This window comes from Idiotropiscis lumnitzeri, chromosome 3, assembly GCF_059441095.1.
Source record: "Idiotropiscis lumnitzeri isolate Australia: NSW breed Sydney's pygmy pipehorse chromosome 3, RoL_Ilum_1.0, whole genome shotgun sequence".
NCBI classification, from domain to species: domain Eukaryota; kingdom Metazoa; phylum Chordata; class Actinopteri; order Syngnathiformes; family Syngnathidae; genus Idiotropiscis; species Idiotropiscis lumnitzeri.
This window is the reverse complement of record NC_142393.1, coordinates 2,303,343-2,323,265: the sequence shown is the minus strand read 5'-3', so window position 1 is coordinate 2,323,265 and position 19,923 is coordinate 2,303,343. Positions and strand designations below refer to the sequence as shown.

The following is a 19,923-nucleotide window of genomic DNA, read 5'->3' as shown; positions in this document are numbered from 1 at the left end:
AAAAGATGTAACTCGGCATCAAACATTTAAAAAAACAAAAAAAAACATCTAAATTGAACGTGATCATGGCCATGAGAGAAGCACTAGGTACTATTTTTTTTTTTTCCAGCAATATATTTTTAGTGTTGGAAATAACCAAATTAGACAAGCATTCTCATCCTCTGAAAGATTTATTGCATTTATTATATTTGCATTAACACAAATAAAATATTTTTTGAAAAAAAAAAAAATGAAAGACTCAAATGGCCAGTCTAGACGTCAATTTGTTTTAATCTCCAAATGGAGATACGATGGTGCCTGTTATGAACAGTTCGCCTCCTGCTTTGTGTGCTTGGATAAAAAAAAAAAAAAAAAAAAAAAAAAACTGAGAATGAGAGATGAGAAGCTGCAGCAGCTCTTTTGCCCGACGTGAGCAGACAGCTGTTGGTCTCACAGATTTGCCGGATGCCACAGTGTTTACCTCCAGTCTCAAGCAACAGCTGGGCAGAAACCAGATAGTTCACCTCTGAAGGTCCCAGCAGGCGGACCGGGATTGAGGATTGAGGGAGTGGGGTCAAGCTGCAGACATGGCAAGCATATGAGTGGGAAAGAATGATTTGAAAAAGGGACAGCAGTGAGGAAAATGCCATCCTGATGTGTGTGCACGCGTGCGTATGTGTGTGGAGTCTTCAGGATCTTAACAGAAAATAACTTAAAGTCACCTCGTATCAGATTATTTGAGTAAAAGACAAAATACATAAACAGTATTTAATGTATCAAAGTATTTTAAGTGTATTCATTTTTTATCATGTTTTTATTCATTTTTCATGCAATTTATTACAGCGGCGTAGTTAAAGATCTGTGAGGCTAATGAGCAAAGTTAGCTAGCATGTTAGCTTGGCCGCTAGCTTTATTGTTTGCCTAACCAAGCTCATGACAACTAAAGGAACGGTGGCGTTTTGACTTTGCTGGAATAAAAGAAACGTATTTAACCTGGCAGGTGTGAAGGGGGAATTTTTTTTTTTATGTCTGGCGTAAAAGGCACCTAATCCCAAAAGCATTCCTTGTCATACGCCCACGTGTGTGGAACATTATCCTCGTAATCATCACCTCGGATTTCATCATTGGAGGAATTTCAGTCGGCCGGAGATATTGCGTGAGCGGCAGGTGTTTCTGTCTTCATTTCCTTCAATATGTATCGTGGCAGGACTTAATATGAATGAAAATAAATAAATAAATAATTTTACTGAGTAATGGTGAAAGTTGCCAAAAATATAAATAACCAAAATCCTTCTAGAGTACCAAAGTATTTGCAGTCTTTTACATCCCAAGGCCTTCTGCGTGTGTGTGTGCGCGTGCGCGCGTGCCAGGCCGACACGGTGGCGCTCATGTGCAGCAGATTGCGTCGATGTCTCCCATACCACTCTGGGCAAGCCGCCCATTTGCTGCCATTGATTGGCTGACCTTTTGGCCCGCTTTCCCTTCCTACCCCTCCGTCGCCCATGCAGACCTGCCACCTGGAACGCCAGATGCCTTCGCCCAACTGTTGACCTGCCCCTACTGCGACCGGGGCTACAAGCGCTTGACGTCGCTGAAGGAGCACATCAAGTACCGCCATGAGAAGAATGAGGAGAACTTTGCCTGCCCGCTGTGCAGCTACACGTTCGCCTACCGCACTCAACTCGAGCGACATATGGCCACGCACAAGCCTGCGAGGGATCAGGTTAGCTATTTCTTTTCCTTACACGCGGACCTCACCACCAATACGCACACGCACGCACACACACACACAACCTCCATCTTATCTCTAATGTGCTCTGATCCTCTGAGAAGAGAGATCATTTTTTTTCTGATTGGCAATCATTATTAATTTTTCATGGCATTTTGAAGATGCGACTCCTTTAATGGTAATAACTTTAATTGAGGCCCTAAATGGTTTTTTGATGGCCTTCCTTGATATGATTTTGCTGCCGCGTGTTCACGATCCAGTGATTGTGTTAATTTCCAATTTGGAAATTTTTATCAGCTCCTTAACTTTGCTCCTGGTCTTTAATGTTGTTCTGGTGAATCACACGCAAACACGTGCGCACACGCGCGCACACACTGCATAAACAGCAGCGACATTTGCGCAACCTACATCGGAGATATATCTTATTCGTGTGTCTCATGACTGTGGATGTGAGTCGCCCTGTGAGGATGAAACACTGCCATCGGTCATGGATGTTAAATTATGGCATTGAAGATGTAATTTAGCTGATTTTGAGATGTAATTAGAAGATTTTAAATAAAGTGAAAAAATGGTCAAATTCAGGACTTAAAGTGTTTAGATCCACAATATAAAATAAGCTTGCTTATACAGTGAACTGAAATAGAAATCATTTCTGAAGTTTTTGCACTCAGCGTCTCACCCTGTCCAGCACAGTAAACATTTTGCTGAAATGTAATGAAAATTTTAGATGAAAAAAACGAGGACATTGATTTCCATTTAAAAATGTCAAACGTGCATTTTTTTTTCCTCGCATATTTAATCGGAACATGGTGGGAAGAAATCTTGATTGCCATATAAAAGCTGTAGAAGTGCAACATCCCATCAAGTGTATTCACACCAATGAAAACTGGAGGCGACAAAAAAGTGCTTTAAAACAAACTAAAAAGAAAAAAAAAAATCCATGTTACGCGCCGTGTTGACTCGTCTCCTGAGACGGGACGACAACCTCAGGCTAAATTCCATGTCATCAGCCAGCACTCTCACCTGATCTACCAGCTGGATGTAAACGTGAGCAGATGGGCCGGCCGAATGCCTCGCCGTCCCAATCCCCACATTACCATGCTGCCGCCGCTCCCGCTCTCGACGGCCGGCCAATCCTGTTCAAGCACCGCAGCTCCTTCTGCTCCACCACTCGTGTTAACTTTGAACATCAGCTGCAGCGTGGCCCACCGTCAGCTTCTTTGGCCCTTTCCCGTCTTTGTCCTTTCCGTCCTGTCCGTCCCGCGTTCGCGAGCGCCAGAACACCTCGCATTAGCATAAGCAAGAATGTACCCATCAGTAAACATGTGCTCTCATATGTTTACAAGTCTTAATGCTCCTCCTCCTTTTAAGCAATTAGCCCGAATATGACTAATTAGATCTTATACATATGCAAGCATCCTGCCGGTGCCCCGCCCACAAGTGTGGCGCCATTGACTGCGCCAGTGCATGAAGGCGAGATGAAGCATTTTGCTGGTGCCATTCACAATTAAGGGCCCAGAGTGTCTTATTAGCAGTGAGACTAAACTTTAACGGGCAGAGGTCCTCAGGGGGAGAAGGGGAGGAGGCGGTAAGGGGGAGGGGGGCGGAGGCATCGAAGCAGCTGTTGCTGTTTGTTTATGCAACTCAGCAACATACGAGTGGCGCGGTTCTCTCCGGCGCTTGGCGGGGGCCCCCCCGACTCTCCCCGCTTGATCTGTGAAGGTTGGAGCTTTTCTTCGGAGTGTCCTGTGCACTACCATCTGTCTCGCCAGGAATTCATGCACCCCGGCATTTGTCAGGACTGCGGCAGTAGGAGGGGCATTCGATTTTCTCTTGACTGAGCTCGGGGGGAAAAAAAAATTAAAATGTCCTCCACTTTGACTCGGAGTGAATGTTTTTAATGGGTGAGCCGGTTCAAACAATCAGACGAGATGCCGGTTGCTGATGATTGTCCAAAGTGCTAATTAGATGCCCATGTAGTCATGGAGGAATTGTAACCGTTCAAAAATGGTGTGAATACAGGTATGACGGGTGACACCACACGTATTCGTGTGAAATGAATGAAAAGTAGATCATATCAGTGCCTCTAATGAAGGGAAATACGCTAAATATAGATTATTTTCTGGGCTGCCAAATTCTAAAGAGAGTCGAGCAGGCAGGAAATTAAAAGGTGCCGAATCGTCTCTGTTAATGCCAGCGCTTGTGGCCGTTCAGCAGCGAGTGTAGCTTGCTTCGTGTAACGCTGACCACTTCTGGCCACGTCCTTTTATCTTGTGGTGTCTGCACGGAATTCTGACGCCAACCGTGTCCCTCCCACAGCACCAACTGTTGAACCAAGCAGCCGGCAACCGCAAGTTCAAGTGCACCGAGTGCGGGAAGGCCTTCAAGTACAAGCACCACCTGAAGGAACACCTCCGCATCCACAGTGGTGAGTGTCCGCTCGAAAAGATGTTTGCAAATGTGTCAGTCTTGTGCCAGACGTCTGATTGGGTTGGTTTTTCCGTTGCAGGTGAGAAACCGTATGAATGCCCCAACTGTAAGAAGCGCTTCTCGCACTCTGGATCCTACAGTTCGCACATCAGCAGCAAAAAGTGCATCGGCTTGATCGCCGTCAACGGCAGGATGCGCGGAACCATGAAGACGGGCTCCTCACCCACCTCCGCCTCGTCCTCCCCCACCAACACTGCCATCACCCAGCTGCGGCAAAAGCTGGAGAACGGCAAGCCGGTGGGCCTCGCTGACCACAACAACCACCTGAGCATCAAGACGGAACCGCTTGACTTCAACGACTATAAACTGATGATGGCCTCGCATGGATTCGGCGCTCCTGGGCCTTTCATGAACGGGGGAGTTGGTGGCAACAGTCCGCTGGGGGTTCACCACAACGCAACAGCTCAGAGCCCTCTGCAGCACCTGGGTATGCACGGGCTGGAGTCGCAGCTTCTGGGCTACCCGGGCCCTCTGATTAACAACCTGAGTGAGGTGCAAAAGGTCCTCCAGATTGTAGACAACACCGTGTGCAGGCAGAAAATGGACTGCAAACCCGAGGAGCTGTCCAAGCTTACAGCCTACATGAAGGAATTAGGCTCACAGGTGGAGGAGCAAAAACAGGGCCTGACATCGGCAGGCGGCCAACAAGTCGGTCTTCCGCTCGTCAATCACAACGGCGCTACCAAAAGCATCATCGACTACACGCTTGAGAAGGTCAACGAAGCCAAAGCCTGTCTCCAGAGCTTGACCGCAGACCCAAAGAGACAGATCAAACACGAGAAATCCAACCACATGCTCGAAGGTGGCATGGAGGAAAAGGCCTCCGAGAACATGTTCACGCCGTACGCATGCCAGTATTGCAAAGAAACCTTTCCGGGCCCCATCCCGCTCCATCAACACGAGCGCTACCTGTGCAAAATGAACGAGGAGATCAAAGCTGTGCTCCAACCCAACGAGAACCTGATGCCCAACAAACATATATTCATGGAGAAGAACGCTCATCTGACCTCTTCCATTTTGTCTGAAAAGGGACTGACAGGCTCCCTTCACCCCTACAGGGACCACATGTCTGTGCTCAAGGCGTATTTCGCCATGAACATGGAACCCAACTCCGAAGAGCTGCTCAAGATCTCCATTGCCGTTGGCCTTCCTCAGGAATTCGTCAAGCAGTGGTTTGATCAGCGGAAGATGTTTCCATTTGGTAGCACCAGAACGCCGCCGCTCGAGCACAAGAACAACGCGGAAATGGTTGTGGGAAGCAACAACCACCACACTCCCCCCAAAGACCTTCTGGCGGCGCGGTCGCCAATGTCTCTAATCAAATCCGGCGACTGCATCACATCTCCAGCCATTGCCGAGCTCCACAACAACTGTGACAACTCCCTCAGACATTTGAAAAACCACCAGTTTGGCGTTGGCGAGGCCAAAGCCAGCGGTGACAAGTTGGACCATTCCCGCAGCAACACTCCGTCGCCGCTCAACCTGTCGTCCACGTCCTCCAAACATTCGCACAGCAGTTCGTACACCCCGAACAGCTTGGTGTCGGAGGACCTGCAGGCCGAGCCGCTCGACCTTTCGCTTCCACGGCTCATCAAGGAACCCAAGCACGCGCTCACCGTGAAGAGCCGACCGAAAGTCAACAGCGTTACCGTCGACCTGAGCAACGTCCCCTCGCCACGCGAGCACTTTGAGGAGCCTCTGAACCTAGCCTATCTCAAGAAGGAATTCTCCGCCTCTGCCAACAATGGCCACCTGGAGAAAAGCACTAGCCCCATCTTTGGCATTAACCCCTTTGCCGCCAAACCCATGTACACGTCACTTCCTCCTCAAAGCGCTTTCCCACCAGCCACGTTCATGCCTCCGATGCAGGCCAGCATCCCCGGACTCAGGCCCTACCCGGGCATGGAACAGATGGGTTTCCTACCGCACATGGCCTACACATACGCAGCTGGTGCCGCTACGTTTGCTGAGATGCAACAGCGGAGAAAGTACCAACGGAAACACGGTTTCCAGGTAAGTAAACCACCTGCGGTTCTGTGACGGCTTCCGGCGGCACCATCTCAACTCATATCTGCGCTCATTAGACACATCTGTACTCAGTGGCGGGCCGTGCATTACCCACCTAGGCCTTCAGTGAAGTCCTACTTAGTCCGACTTGAATAAATCCCCCTCAAGTTACCATCATTTATGACATCATGGCTGGACAAAAAATAGGGAGAGACGTGTTGCACCGCTTCGACTCAATAAAGAGCTTCTCTTGAAAGTCTGACTTGAAAATGGCTTCGCAAGTGTATCTGCGGCGGCACGGTGGCCGACTGGTTAGCACGATGGCCTCACAGTGAGAGACAGCATCGGGCGTGGGTTCGATCCCGGCTGCGGCCATCCTGTGTGGAGTTTGCATGTTCTCCCCGTGCTTGCGTGGGTTTCCTCCGAGTACTCCGGTTTCCTCCCACATCCCAAAAACATGCGTGGCAGGCCGATTGAACACTCTAAATTGCCCCTAGGTGTGAGTGTGAGCGCGGATGGTTGCTCGTCTCTGTGTGCCCTGCAATTGGCTGGCAACCAGTTCAGGGTGTCCCCCGCCTACTGCCCGAAGATAGCTGGGATAGGCTCCAGCGGCCCTAGTGAGGACAAGCGGTACAGATGATGGATGGATGGATGGAAGTGTATCTGCATTCAAATCCACCTTCGGCCATTGTGGTTAAAAAAAAGCAAGAATATATTTTGATTTTCCAACGCTCGCCAGTTACAACTTTCTGGTATTCGGATGTGTTGATTCCGCTTAGCGTTGCCCCCTCAAAAGTGAGTATCCAATCACAAGTCGCGTTCATAACCATCAACGTAAGGCCAGCGAGAAGGCTCACTGTAACCAACTGGTGATCTGATTGGCTCTTGCAACTGTCTATCAACTGTCAGAGCCGTTGACACACACAGAACAGACGCCCGCGGCTAAGAATCTGAATTATCAAATCTGCCTAGCAACACAGGATAGCTGAATTTTGATTGGACAGAAATTCTAACCTAAAAAAAAAAACGCAACATTATATAATTATTAGAATTATCATAAAAATGATAATGATTTCTTGATTCCGCAGATAAGGCCTTGACCGCCCACCACTATCTGGACTAATCCAGTCATGAACCATGTTCGTTTTAAGTCGACGGTTTTAAAAACCGTCGTTACGATCACGAGACCCAATGTTGACTCATCATCTTCCTGGCACTAAATTGCAGAAGTCCCAGAATGTTTGGATTTGTAGAAATGACAAAAACCCGCCGCGGAGATTCCCCTTAGCATCCCCACGCCACTCCGCCACTCCGCCACTCCTCCGTTGCATTTTTAAGCGAGATTAGCTTCCAAGTGCGCTTTAATAATGCACCGGCCCCATGTTCATTACCACTGCATGCTGAGGGCTGTTTAACATAGAGTGAACCATTTTGATGAAGAAAAAAAAAAGTATTAATAATGTTTCTCATTCTAAGTTATTAAATTAGATTTTAAAAATACAGCTACAGGCGTTTAGTTGAAATTGATTGCCGAGTGATAGCGCGCTCCCATCTTAAAACATCCTTGCATTGTCAAGTTCATTAAAGGAACACGTCACACCTTCTGATTGCGATCGCGGTTCCTCTCGCCGTGGAACATTGTTCTCCATCAATTCACGCGCCGCACTTGTCTTCATCATAAAAGAGATTTTTTTTTTTTCAAACGACGCTACTCCCAGTGACTCAAGTGAAGGGAGAAACAATAGGCCACCTCACAAATCTCCTTTTCATGCGTAAGCCGCATAAAAGTCGTGTTCATTGCTTTTTTTTCATGTAAGAGTTTGGACCCTTACTGTATCAATAATGTTTACATCAAATTCGGACCCTCAAGTCAATCAGTCCAAATTTTGAACATCCCTATTTTGAACATCGCCCTAAATCATGTTCCTAACAAAAAAAAAAATGACTGGCAGTGTTCCCTCGCTACTTGGTGGTTCAATTATTACGGCTCGACTCTATCGCAGGGTTTCAATTGTGACTAGAACTTCATTTATTGCAATTAGCTAGTCGGGGGATTTTCTTGCTATTTATCTCCCTTCTTTTTTGGACGATTCCAAAAAACGTCACCATTTTTTAAAGGGTCATTTTGCTTACAAAAACCGAGACCATGATCATTAGTGCTCGTCACCCCCAAAATTGTGTGTCGGTTCGGAAACACACTAATACGCTTCACTCAGAACATTCCGCAACTCAGAAAGTTGCGCCAACAAGTTCCCATGACAACCGGTCTTTGCCTTCCCGACTCTTGGCGGAAGTTGCTCCTAAAGTAGATGAATAAAAAGAACAACTGTTGTCGTGCCAATTTGGTTTCGATTTCTAGAAGGTTTGAATTCATTAATCTGCCAGGATTGTAATTTGGGCTAAAATGCGGGATTCTAGTTAAGGTGGCGAGGATAAAAATAGAAACTTTAACATAGTCACTAAGCAGATGTTTGCTGTTGGAAGCAGCTCGCGTTCCGCTTCCATTCTGTATTTTCTCTTCATTTTGCTTTGTAAAAGTAACATTTATGAAGCTTAACAAGTGTGAGAAACACCGTATAACGTATTTTCCAGACTATAAGGCGCGCCTGTATATAAGCCGGAGCAACTCTAAAAAAAAAAAAACGACATTTTCTATGTTGAAAAGAATTGTGTTGTTTTCTGCATGTACAGAACAATTTTGTCCTGTGAATGCACATAAAGGTACATAAACAGATTCTTAAAATGGTGCCTTTTAACACGGCAATAACTTTGCTCATTAAAATAAAACACACCCAAGAGGAAAAAAAGAGATTTTTTTAGCGTCTTTTCTGAACTATAGAGCGCCCCGAGTGGTGAAAGAAAAATCCACAGAAAAGCCGCAACCTTGTATTAGCCGCACGGTTCAAAATCGAGGGAAAAAAGTAGCGGCTTTTAAAGTAAAAACAATACGGTATGTTTGAAAAGAAAAAAAAAAACATCCACAAATAGGAATTTTTGCGCTGGTGGCACAAAGCTTTGATTGTGAGCCCTAATTGACTGTGTTTTTTTTTTTTTGTCCTCTTTGTCTTTTCCGTTGTTATTTGTCGTTGCTAAGGGCGAGCTGCTTGATGCTACAGCCGATTACATGTCAGGGCTGGACGACATGACAGACCCCGACTCCTGTCTGTCGCGGAAGAAGATTAAGAAGACTGAAAGTGGTATGTACGCGTGTGACTTGTGCGACAAAACATTCCAGAAGAGCAGTTCCCTTCTCAGACACAAATATGAACACACAGGTATATACTGTTCTAGACCCTTATTTCCAACCCCATTATATTTCCTTTTGTCAATGTTTGTATTGAAAATCCTCAGTGAATCTTTGAACTTGTCCCCTCCTCTTCCTCCTTCCTCTGTTGCACATCTTGTAACTTGCTTCTTCATCAACAGGGTGGACATAGTCGCGCTAGTCGTTATCCCGATGAGGGACGGCCGCTCTGTTATTGGCGATAGATCGCATCAGCACCTTCAGAGCGCCACTAACGAGTCTCTCATTACTGTTAGCATACAAAGTTCCTCTTTCACGGGGTTGCATCATTCATTTCAGACGCTATCTCTCGTCTAGTGTTTGCCGCTTTTTGCGCGTCTTATCTATTCGGGCATGAAAGCGGGCGGCTGGGGCAGCGACGCTTTCATGCTCACGTCGCTGTGTTCTTCTGGTCCTGCACAGAAGGGAAGTGGTCGGGCAGGAGATTAAAAAGCCGTTTCGCCTCGCGCGTGGGGCACATTGCAAAGAAAAAGAAAGAAAAAAGTTGAACCGAAAAGAAGCGTCGGCTTCCCGCGGCAGGCTCGCTATCAACATGAACTTCAATCCTATTTACAGATAAGCTTGTCCCCTCTCCCACCTCCAGCTGAGCTCCGATTTCTTTACTCCTCAGCCGGCGTATTTACGATGCATTGACGAACGCGCCGCGCCGACGACTTTCTTTGTTTGGGCCGCAGGAGGGAACTTCCTTAATGTCAGCCGGCAAATGCGAGCGCACTTTCTGCTCCCAATTTGAATAACATGAGATCCGATGTCCCGTTTTGTCATTTTGCCTCACGCCATCCAATTCATCAAACTCTTTGCTTTTCCTCTGCTTTTTGTGTGATTTTTTTTTTTTTTTTTCTTGTGGCGTTTCCGACCAGTGTCGCGGCGCTCACGTTCTGCGCTCTTTGCTTTGTGTGTCCGCAGGCAAGCGGCCGCACCAATGCCAGATCTGCAAAAAGGCCTTCAAACACAAGCACCATCTCATCGAGCACTCGCGCCTGCACTCGGGCGAGAAGCCCTACCAGTGCGACAAGTGCGGCAAAAGGTTCTCGCACTCGGGCTCGTACTCGCAGCACATGAACCATCGCTACTCGTACTGCAAGCGCGAGGCGGAGGAGCGCGAGGCGGCCGAGCGAGAGGCTCGCGAGAAGGGCCACCTGGAGCCCACGGAGCTGCTGATGAGCCGGGCCTACTTGCAGGGAATCACTCCTCAGGGTTACCCGGAGCTGGCGGAGCGCGAGGCCATCTTGCGGCACGACGGCGTGAACGGAGGGATCATAGAGGGACGCAAGGAAGTGGAGGAAGAATTTGGCAAGATGGGACGCAGGGAGGACGAGTTTGAGTTTGAGGAGGAGGAGGAGAGCAAGAGCATGGACACGGACCCGGACACGTTGAGGGACGAAGAGGAGAACGGAGAGCACTCGATGGACGATAGCTCGCTGGATGGCAAAATGGAAACCAAATCGGATCGCGAGGACACCATGGAGGACGCCATGTAGTCGGAAAAACGTTTGACGTTTCTTTTCCGGTTCAGTATTCTTACCTGCTCGGTTTAAGACGGGACGTTTTAAACCGTACGTGCACGTGCCTGAAGCTTCCGGGAAGCTTTGACCGCTAAATCAATGAGGTAGCGGCATCGAAGGGAGGGGGAGGGGTTTGTGACTGACGCTGCGTTATGCAAACCCCAACAAAGAATAAAATGTACAGTCCTACGGCCTAAACATGAGTGTGGTGCTAACCTCCCCCTGCCCGTGTTCCATAGTATTTATAGCACAAAACAGAGACTTGTACAAATTGCACTCCGCTTCTATAATCATGAAGAAAAAAAAATAACAAACAAAAGAAAGTGTTGCCTATGTATATATTTATACGGGGGTTGGAACAAGAGCAGCGGGGTCTGCGCACCCCTTTAGCCCGTTGGTGTTTGTCGTCACCCACCTTTGGTTCCGCCACCTGCAGCCACACTGTGTCAGGCCTCCAATCATGAAGACTGTGAAGGATATGGGTCAAAGAGGAGGAGGATGAGCTTGTGGCGCCTCCGTCTTAAGGGAAAATGTGGGTTCTGGACGCTTCGGGGGCAGAGGGGGGAGGGGGAGGGGGGATTGAAATGAAGGAAGAAGCCTTTGAGGTGTTTTATGAAAAAGAAGCCTTATATGCAAACCTTTTAACCTGTGTGTTTTCTGCAAGTGCCACCCTCGTATTGTGTCAAAGGAAGGTTACTTTTTTTTAATTTTTTTTTTAACCAGCTTCAGTATTATGGGATGGTTTACCATTGTTCTCTGCGGCACCCGTGTCAGTATTAAGACTCTAGGCAGCAGTTACTTAGTTTACATTATGTTGTGCAATGTTTCTTTGTCAGTATTACACCAAACATTTTCTTTTCTTTTTGGAAAAACAGCAAATTGCATTCATTTTATTTGTAGGTTGGAAAAAAAAAACTTATTTATGTGGCCCATTTTATATTTCCTAATTTTATTTATTTCATACTGTTGTGTACAGTACTATAGGTCTTCAATATATAGATATATTTTAGTAAAAAGGAACATGGTGTTGATCATAGGGCAAAATTTACGTAAAGAGAGCATTTATTGTGTTTTGAAACATTGTGAAATGCGAAGTTTAATCTTATTTTATTTTATTTCCTCTATTTTCCACATAATGGAAAATTCCAAATTTGGGAACTTTTATACAATTGTGAAAACACTGTATTTTCAACTGAAAAAAAAAAATCCACTTTCTTCATCTTTGTTTCTTTTTTTAAGCTAAAAAAAATGAAGAGGGACTGTTAAATACTATGTATGATATCATGACTGAAGAAGAATCTTTCCTGAAATGTCTTTGTAAAAGTATTATTGAATTCTTGATTTGTAATTTCTCTTGAAAATGACCCTGCTCGAATAAAAGTAGCCAAATTACAAAATACCAAACACTTGCCGCGTCTTTGTTTGGAGGCGACAAATTCGGTTGATTACTTCTTTAAGCATTTTGCTCACTTTGATTGGAGTTCAAATCTGGCTCTTTTACTTTTGATACACATCTGTTCTTTTTATTTATTTATATGACTATAATTTATGACAGTCATGTATATTTTCCTCCTAGTGCAATTTATTTACAAAACAATGCAGATATTTTGATTGAAAATAAATGTCAAATTTATTTGAATGACACATTCCACATTTTAAAAGGAAGCTCACTAAAAAAAAAAAGATTCAGGCCTTCTGTCAAGTGCTTGTTTTGCTACACATGAATCTCTACCAAAAAAAAAAAAAGCTATTTTGATCTTAAACACCAATTAATTTGAGCTGCAGGAAATAATCGTCACAAAATGCGTTTTCCTCCTCCCACGTTTGTAGTCGGCAGTGACAGGTGGACTCCATCACGCCCTTCACTGCGCTCGCTCCATGCAGATGAGCGGCAACATCAAAAGGCCCGGATGAAAGCAGCAAAGGTCGAGCCTTGCCAAGCATCTCAACTAAGATTTGCCTTTTCCCATCGATCGCGTCGCCACCGGATCATTCGCAGACTATCTCGTGGATGAAAGGGGGGTGGGGAGTGGGGGGGGGGGGGGGCTAAATGCTGATTAGTTGTTGAATTTGATATGTGACATGCCGAAAAAAAACGGGCATTGAAGGAGCGAGCCATTCTGTCCAGCGCGGCTGTAGCGTCGGGGTGGGTGAGGATTGTCATTAAATGAGCCGAGCGCCCGCTACTTCCGCATCTTTCTGCTTTAACGCACATGCTCTCTGGCTCACCCGAATAGGAGGTCAAAGGTCAGGCTGGGTGCGCTCAAATGAGTCTGCAACCAAACGGCAAAGTGCTGAGTGAGCGAGGCAACGACAGAAATGATCCCACAGTCGAGGGGAGAACGGGCCGTCGCTGTGAAGCGCTTCGGTCATTTTGCAATAGCGGCAGAAAGCGATCCAGTCTGCTTTTGCATGTACTGATCAATACCGTCTGGCACTATTAGTAGCGGCCCGCTTCTAATTGCAATTGAGCTCAGTGTACGTGAACAGGATTGATTTTTGGTGCACTTCATTTACTGACTGATTTCAACAAGAAAACAATTATTTCTGAGCTTCACTTGCGACCTCGCATCCAAGACATTATTGTATATATTACCACTTACTGGAAGTAAATATTTATATTTGCTATATTACGGTTTCTGTGTTAAGCATGGGTGTGCATCACTGTCAACTGAGCCCCCCAACATACACACACACGCACACGCACACACACCCACACACACGTCCATGCAATATTGCATTGCTGCAGAGAAAAACGACGGTGATTAGAACAAGACAGTGTGTGAGGGTGTTTTCAATGTAAAGGACTCAACGGAGGCGCGTGTGCAAGCAGCTCTATGGCCTCAGGCGAAATGTACACTTAGCTCTGGTCTCCACGAAGCCCCGCAGTGAATCATTGCAGCTCAGCTGTCCAAAACAAACCGCCAATCTGGGCCGGGCATATGGCTGCGCGGCGCTCAATGACAGCGATACGCTCGTGTTGTCAAAATGCTCTCGAAGCACATCACCGGGGCTGCAAATTGGATTAATCTAAAGCAAACCATAATCAGCATTTTTAATATGGAAGCAAAGAGCCGCAGTCATGGAGACGGCGAGCTTCACCGTGAATGGAAAGCAGGGCTTGGCAAAAGTACGGCCTGCGGGCCGCATTCGAGCCGCTTTGTTCTTTCATCCGGCCCATCGAGCATTTAGATTATAAAGAGGCTCATTAAATGTTTAGTTAATTCATTTGTTGCCAATAATTAAAAAATATATATTCAACATTTTGGGACATTTTCAATTTATTAAATAACATTTATTTATTGCACATAATCAAATTTACAAAAATGCACTAAAAGAAGATTTAAATTGACTCAATTTTACTTTGTCAAGTGGTTGAAATAAAATCATCTGGATGGAGAAACATTTTTGAAGTAGTTGTGAAATCGAAGTAGTTTAATTGATTTGTGCAACCACTTGACAAAAAGCATTTATGATATTTATTACATTTATGATAGGGCAACATCAATTTTTAAGCAGAGATGGCTTTTAGTGTCCCTAAATTTGTTTTTGACACTGATTTATAAAAAAAAAAAACAACAACAAAAAAAAAACACATTTTCTATTTTCTAAGCACATCTCTTGTTTTTGAGATATTTTGAGTTTTTAAGTTACGGTATGGATTTTACCATGCATTATTTACATGTGGTGTTTCAGAAAAAAAATATTCAATCTGTTGCTAAACTGAACCTCATAAATATATGAGTGTACTACATATTATTCTTATTATTCTTATTATTATTATGAAAAGCAGATGTGAAGAAAAACAAGGGCAGATTGAGATTCAATCAAAATCAAACAAATGTATCTAGAAAGGTTTACCTGCATCTCTCTAAAAATTCGATGTATTAAAAAATTGAAAAAAATAAAAAATAAGCACAATAATTTGCTCAGAGAGATACAGTGGTGCTAATCCTAGCCGAGCTGGTAATGATCTTCAATGGGTCAAAATGGATCCAAATCAATTAGTTTTTCCCACTAAATTATAAAGTGAGATTGAAATCAGACTTGTAACCGCATTAAATGATGTGCACAACCTCACACGGTTCCCGGTCCTTTTGCGGGGCACATGAAGGACGTGAGCGTCCAAAGGATCGAGGAGGGTCTTGGCGCTCGGCGAGAGAAAGTTCAATGACACGCAGGGAGGAGAAGGCACAAGTGACCAGCAGGGATTAACCAATCAGAGCGTCAGAAGAGCGGCCAGCTGTTCATTCTGGCCCGAGCGGAATGAGGCCTGGAGCAGGTGGTGATGCCTGATGCCAGCGGTGCTGAAGAGGAGGGGGTGGGGGTGGGGCTTTGGGGGAAGATGCTGATGAAAGACACTCGCCTAATGTTTCGGCATCACTCTTGGACTCTCTGCCCACATTATCATGAATAAATATTCTACAAACGCTAAATATATGAAAAATAAGCCAAGCGCAGTCTTTATTTTGGTGCCATTTTTTTCTCCAAATAAAAGCAGGAACACAAGGAGAGGAACAGAAGGCCTAAACGTAAATCACAATAAAATCATAAAAGTAATAAATAATAAAATCACACCAAGATGAGTTTTGAACTTGCAAATATTTTCTGTCTGAGTCAAATCATTGGAGAGATTTTGTTATCAAGCAGGCAGGTGAGCCCCCTGCTGGACTGTCAATTTTTTAAGGAAGTTGAAATAAAGTTGGTTTTGAACTTTGCAGGATGATCTCGACTTGGAGGTAGGCGGAGGAGCACGTTGTTGTCTACCGATAGGAAGGTGCGAGCGTGGACAGTTGAGTGGACAAAGTATAGTAGCGCCTGCTGTTATTTCATTTGCAGTTTGATGTCGTACTTGTCAGGGTTTTCGTGGAGTTTGAGGGGGAGGAGGACCCAAATGCAAGGAAGTGAGGCAGGAATAACTTAAAGGACTATTTAATGTGGCGAAAACAAAAAATGCAAACATGGCACTGGGGAGAAACTAAAATATCAAAAGTACAAAATAACAAGGACTAGAATTATCTGACAAGGCGAGACAGTCAGGAGCACAACTGACTTCCACAACTGACCGATAAGAACTGAAAGCAAACAGGGAACTGAATTCGAACAAATTAGCGAGACAACGAGGAACACCTGACACGCTCAACAAGGAAGACGTGAAGAATCTTCAAAAACAGTTGGCAGTGATTGCTCACCCCCCGAGCGTTTCGGGAACAGAGACTCTCTGCGCTTTGCTTTTTAGCGACGGGTACATATGATCGTATCAATACAAATTCGAGATAGTTCCTGGCTCCATTACAATTGGCATTTAACCAGTCTTCTTGTTAAGACCAAGACGACACCGAGGAATGAACAATTATTTGTAAAAAAAAAAAAAAAGTCATCAGCATACTTGTAAATGGCCATTTGGATTCTTTCTTTGCTTTTTGGCCCCATCCTGTTTGCAGCTTCGACACTGTCGATGTCGACGGCATTCAAGTCAAGCTTTTTTTTTTTTTTTTCTTCTCAATTTTAGTGGCTTGGAGTGAATTTGCTTTTCCCCCAAGTTTAATTTGCTGTCGACTCTCAGGTGAAACTGCAAATCGTGAACACAGCGTACTGAAAACTCCGGCGCTTGTGAGCAGCTTCGGCCTCACAAATCAAACATGCAGCTGGTCATCTTCCTGCGGTAGCATCCTCCCGACATTCAAAGGAGAGTCTCTCCCCCCCCCCTCTCACTAAGGGGTAAGTGATTATGTGTTTTGCCAAAGTGCTAATCTTTTGATATGCACAAACACAGATTCTAACATGCCGGCAACAGCAGCTTTTTTATTTATTTATTTTTCTTTTTCTGTGCTGACGGCTGATTAGGATGCCGGATCATGGGTCCCAGCTGGACGCAGGGTACATCGCTCATTACACGTTTTCTAGAGGAGGGAGGCTAATTCACAACGCCGCACAGCATGGAAGGTGTAATCATATCATGCAAAATCAGCGGTCAGTTCGGCGTGGCTGGAGCCTGATTAAAGGCCGCCAAAGACAAAGTGACACGTCCTCAACCTCATCGGAGGAGACGTTAAGCAAAGCATCACTTAGCCATCAAGGTAGCGGGGCCAATTCCTTTTTAGAAATGACCGGGTTTTTTTTTTTCCTTCGGGATCCGCATGTATTTTTTATGAAGCCACATCGGCACTCACAACTTGATTTAATTAGAGCTCAGCATTTTGGACGTAAAATATCTGCTGTAATTAGGCAGCATTCTTCAGCCGAGCACGACGTGACAGTTTGAGTGAGCACGGGGTTAATGTGTTCAGGAAAAATCAGCAAGCATTCGTTAACCCTTTACCCGCCCTCGTTTGGCCGTTTCTGCAACATCGGTGAGAAAATTCATTTTTTATCATCTAAAACATGTTTTGTACTTGCTGTGCGATTGTTCCTCGTTTCCGGGGCTGTGAATGGACTTTTGTGTGTGTTGCGCGCCCTCCATGGAAATGGTTAATTATTCCATGGAGGACTTCCTGGTCCAACCTTACTGCTGCCGAAGGATGAATGTGGCCTTGCATGTATGTAATGTCTTTAAGGAAGCATTCCCCCCCCAAAGCCTGCGGGGATTAAGCCTAATGACAGAAGTTAATTATATTAAGAGTCATTTTCAAAAACAGTTCATGAACTGCAAATTAGAGTTAAAGTTGCTCCTTGATGCTCTTAACTGTAATTAAATTGGCTAATATCTCAGGAAAATGAGCGTGTGGAGCAGCCGAGATGTCAGAGGGGAACTTTTACATGGTCAGTCGTTAGCAAACCTCCGTAGAATTCACTCATCACATTGATCTGCTCGCTGCGCATCCACAAGTATACTGGCTACTTTTTTGGAACTTTTGTGGTCATTTCTTTCGTCCGCGCATGAATCGCATTTTGGGAAAACTATGGCCGGTCTCCTTTTTCGATGTCGGATTGTACTGTGAGCAGGTCGCTTTTGTGTTCAAAGTCGCTGTCACGCATCGAAGTTAGGTTTAAATGAGAGATCGACAGAGAGAAAGCGAGAGAGCGTGAATAGGAAAAATCACGGAAGCAATAAGTGCGGTTGTGTGAAGAAGCAATTGAGAGTCAAAACAAGCTAGCATCTAGAATTAAATTTTATTTGCGTTTAATTTAATCAAAGGGATGAAGTGCTATTAATCGCCATCTCTACAGCGCGACCCGGTCCGAGCTCATCTATCAATTTGCTGCCTGCGACGAAGAGTCTGAGAAAGATTCCGGTATGCTGTGTAACGATTGCTGTGTTCGCCGTTGTTCGGGGGGTAAAAAGTGTCTCGCGTTGTTTATGATAAAGATAATACCCTAAGTGGATAATGCATGTAAACAACCGTTCGTATGGCTAAATTTATTATACAAATGTATATAATGTTATCCAAGAGGAAGTGGAGTCAGCGTTGGCAATCGGAGGGCGATGACGGAAAGGTGCCCAGGTCAGGTCACGACAAAATATATCGGGTAACGTGCCCGTATATCTCTCTCTCTATATATATATCTATATCTATATCTATATCTATAAATATATATATATATATATATATATATATGTGTGTAGATATGTGTATATGTATCTCAGCGTGAGAGAGATAAAAAATGACATATTTAACCTAGCTTTGAGGCCACAAACAGTGTAGTGGATGACAAGGCGCTCAGGAGCCCCACGCAGAATTTGTAAAGATTCCATAGTGCCGCCTGTCCTGGCAGGAATTAACTCTCCTCTTCCAGCCGGTGAAACCTTGACACCTCAAGTGAAAAGTGCTCGAGCTGTCGTGCACTATAATCCCCCAAATGGTTGACAACATTCCCTTTTGAGGACAAGCCGGAAGGGAGCGAGAGAGAGAGAGAGAAAAAAAAGGGAGAATTATGTGCATTTGTCTGCTGGTAATGAGATGACTTTTGCCTCAATCACTGACTTTTCCACTGAGAACTTTTGAAGTGTGATGATGCTCCACTCGGACAATTTAAAGCGGGTAAAAAAAAAAAAAAAACAGTGTCGTCGGAGCCCTTAATCTAGCAATATTTAGTTTGGCTTAGCTTTTTTGCACATCAAAGACTTTTGCAAAAGTATAATATGGTTGCCACGCGAGAGCCACAGAGCACCATTGTTCAACTTCTTCCTGGACACTTTTCACCTCCAGTGAGGTTTGGAGACTTTCCGAGTCGTGCCATTTGTGCAACTGTGCATATTAAGTCGACTTACTGGGCATGCATGTACTTGTAGCTGACGTGTGTGTGCGTGTGTGTGTGTGTGTGTGTGTGAGCAATATCTTCCATTGCTGCCATGAAGCTAGACCCCCCTTTGCTTTTCTCACTTGTAATCATGTCCAAATTTGCACAGGGGGGTGAGGGGGGGGGACAAGCAATGATGTAGAATTGTGTGGGTGTTTTCACTATTCACTTTTTTAAAAAAAAAATTTCTGTTAAAATACACACATCTCAGTCGCCCAGGTTCCAAAGCAACTTCTAAGGCCCAAAGCTCAAAAACATTTTTTTTCTCTCCATCCTTTTTCAACTAAAAGTCCAGATTGACTCGCTCGATTGGAGCCAGGCCGTGTGCAAGCAATGAAATTTGGGATCGAATGAGGCGATGAGATTTGGCTGGCGATGAAACTCAAAGGTAAGTCGTAAATAACAACAATAACTTGAGAAAGTAGGGAATCACAATGACCCTTAAGATGCACTTTTATGCTTCTGACAACAGCAACAGTTTTTTTTTTTTCCTTACCATATGGGTGTGCCTTCCACAGTCAGCGTTGACAAAGTGCAGCAGAAACACCAGCTTATCATTCGGGTTACGTCACATTCTACGGGACTCGTCATGTCCGCTTGATGACTGAAGGTTCTAGTTCGTTTCCAACACATTTTACTTGTGTATGCAGTAGATGGTTCTCTGGATG

At 45.0% G+C, this 19,923-nt stretch overlaps 1 protein-coding gene and 1 long non-coding RNA gene across 3 annotated transcripts in view; both read left to right on the top strand.

The window, feature by feature from the left end:
* The window catches only part of zeb2b (zinc finger E-box binding homeobox 2b), a 56,180-nt gene extending 44,605 nt beyond the window's left edge, over window positions 1-11,575 (top strand). Inside the window, exons 6-10 of one of the 2 annotated variants that reach the window (XM_088289657.1) lie at window positions 1,488-1,702; window positions 4,028-4,136; window positions 4,218-6,211; window positions 9,300-9,402; window positions 10,416-11,575. In XM_088289657.1, coding sequence (XP_088145783.1) covers window positions 1,488-1,702; window positions 4,028-4,136; window positions 4,218-6,211; window positions 9,300-9,402; window positions 10,416-10,990 — 2,996 coding nt within the window. In that variant the 3' untranslated portion in view covers window positions 10,991-11,575. Of the gene's footprint in view, window positions 1-1,487; window positions 1,703-4,027; window positions 4,137-4,217; window positions 6,212-9,299; window positions 9,481-10,415 lie in introns of both variants that reach the window. The other variant, XM_088289656.1, reaches the window with a different exon arrangement.
* A 4,650-nt stretch (window positions 11,576-16,225) lies between these two features.
* LOC148339391 (uncharacterized) lies at window positions 16,226-19,607 on the top strand. The gene is made up of 3 exons (XR_015842416.1): window positions 16,226-16,735; window positions 16,862-17,094; window positions 19,546-19,607. It is a non-coding gene; the product is annotated as an uncharacterized LOC148339391 (long non-coding RNA).
* The last annotated feature ends 316 nt before the right edge of the window (window positions 19,608-19,923 follow it).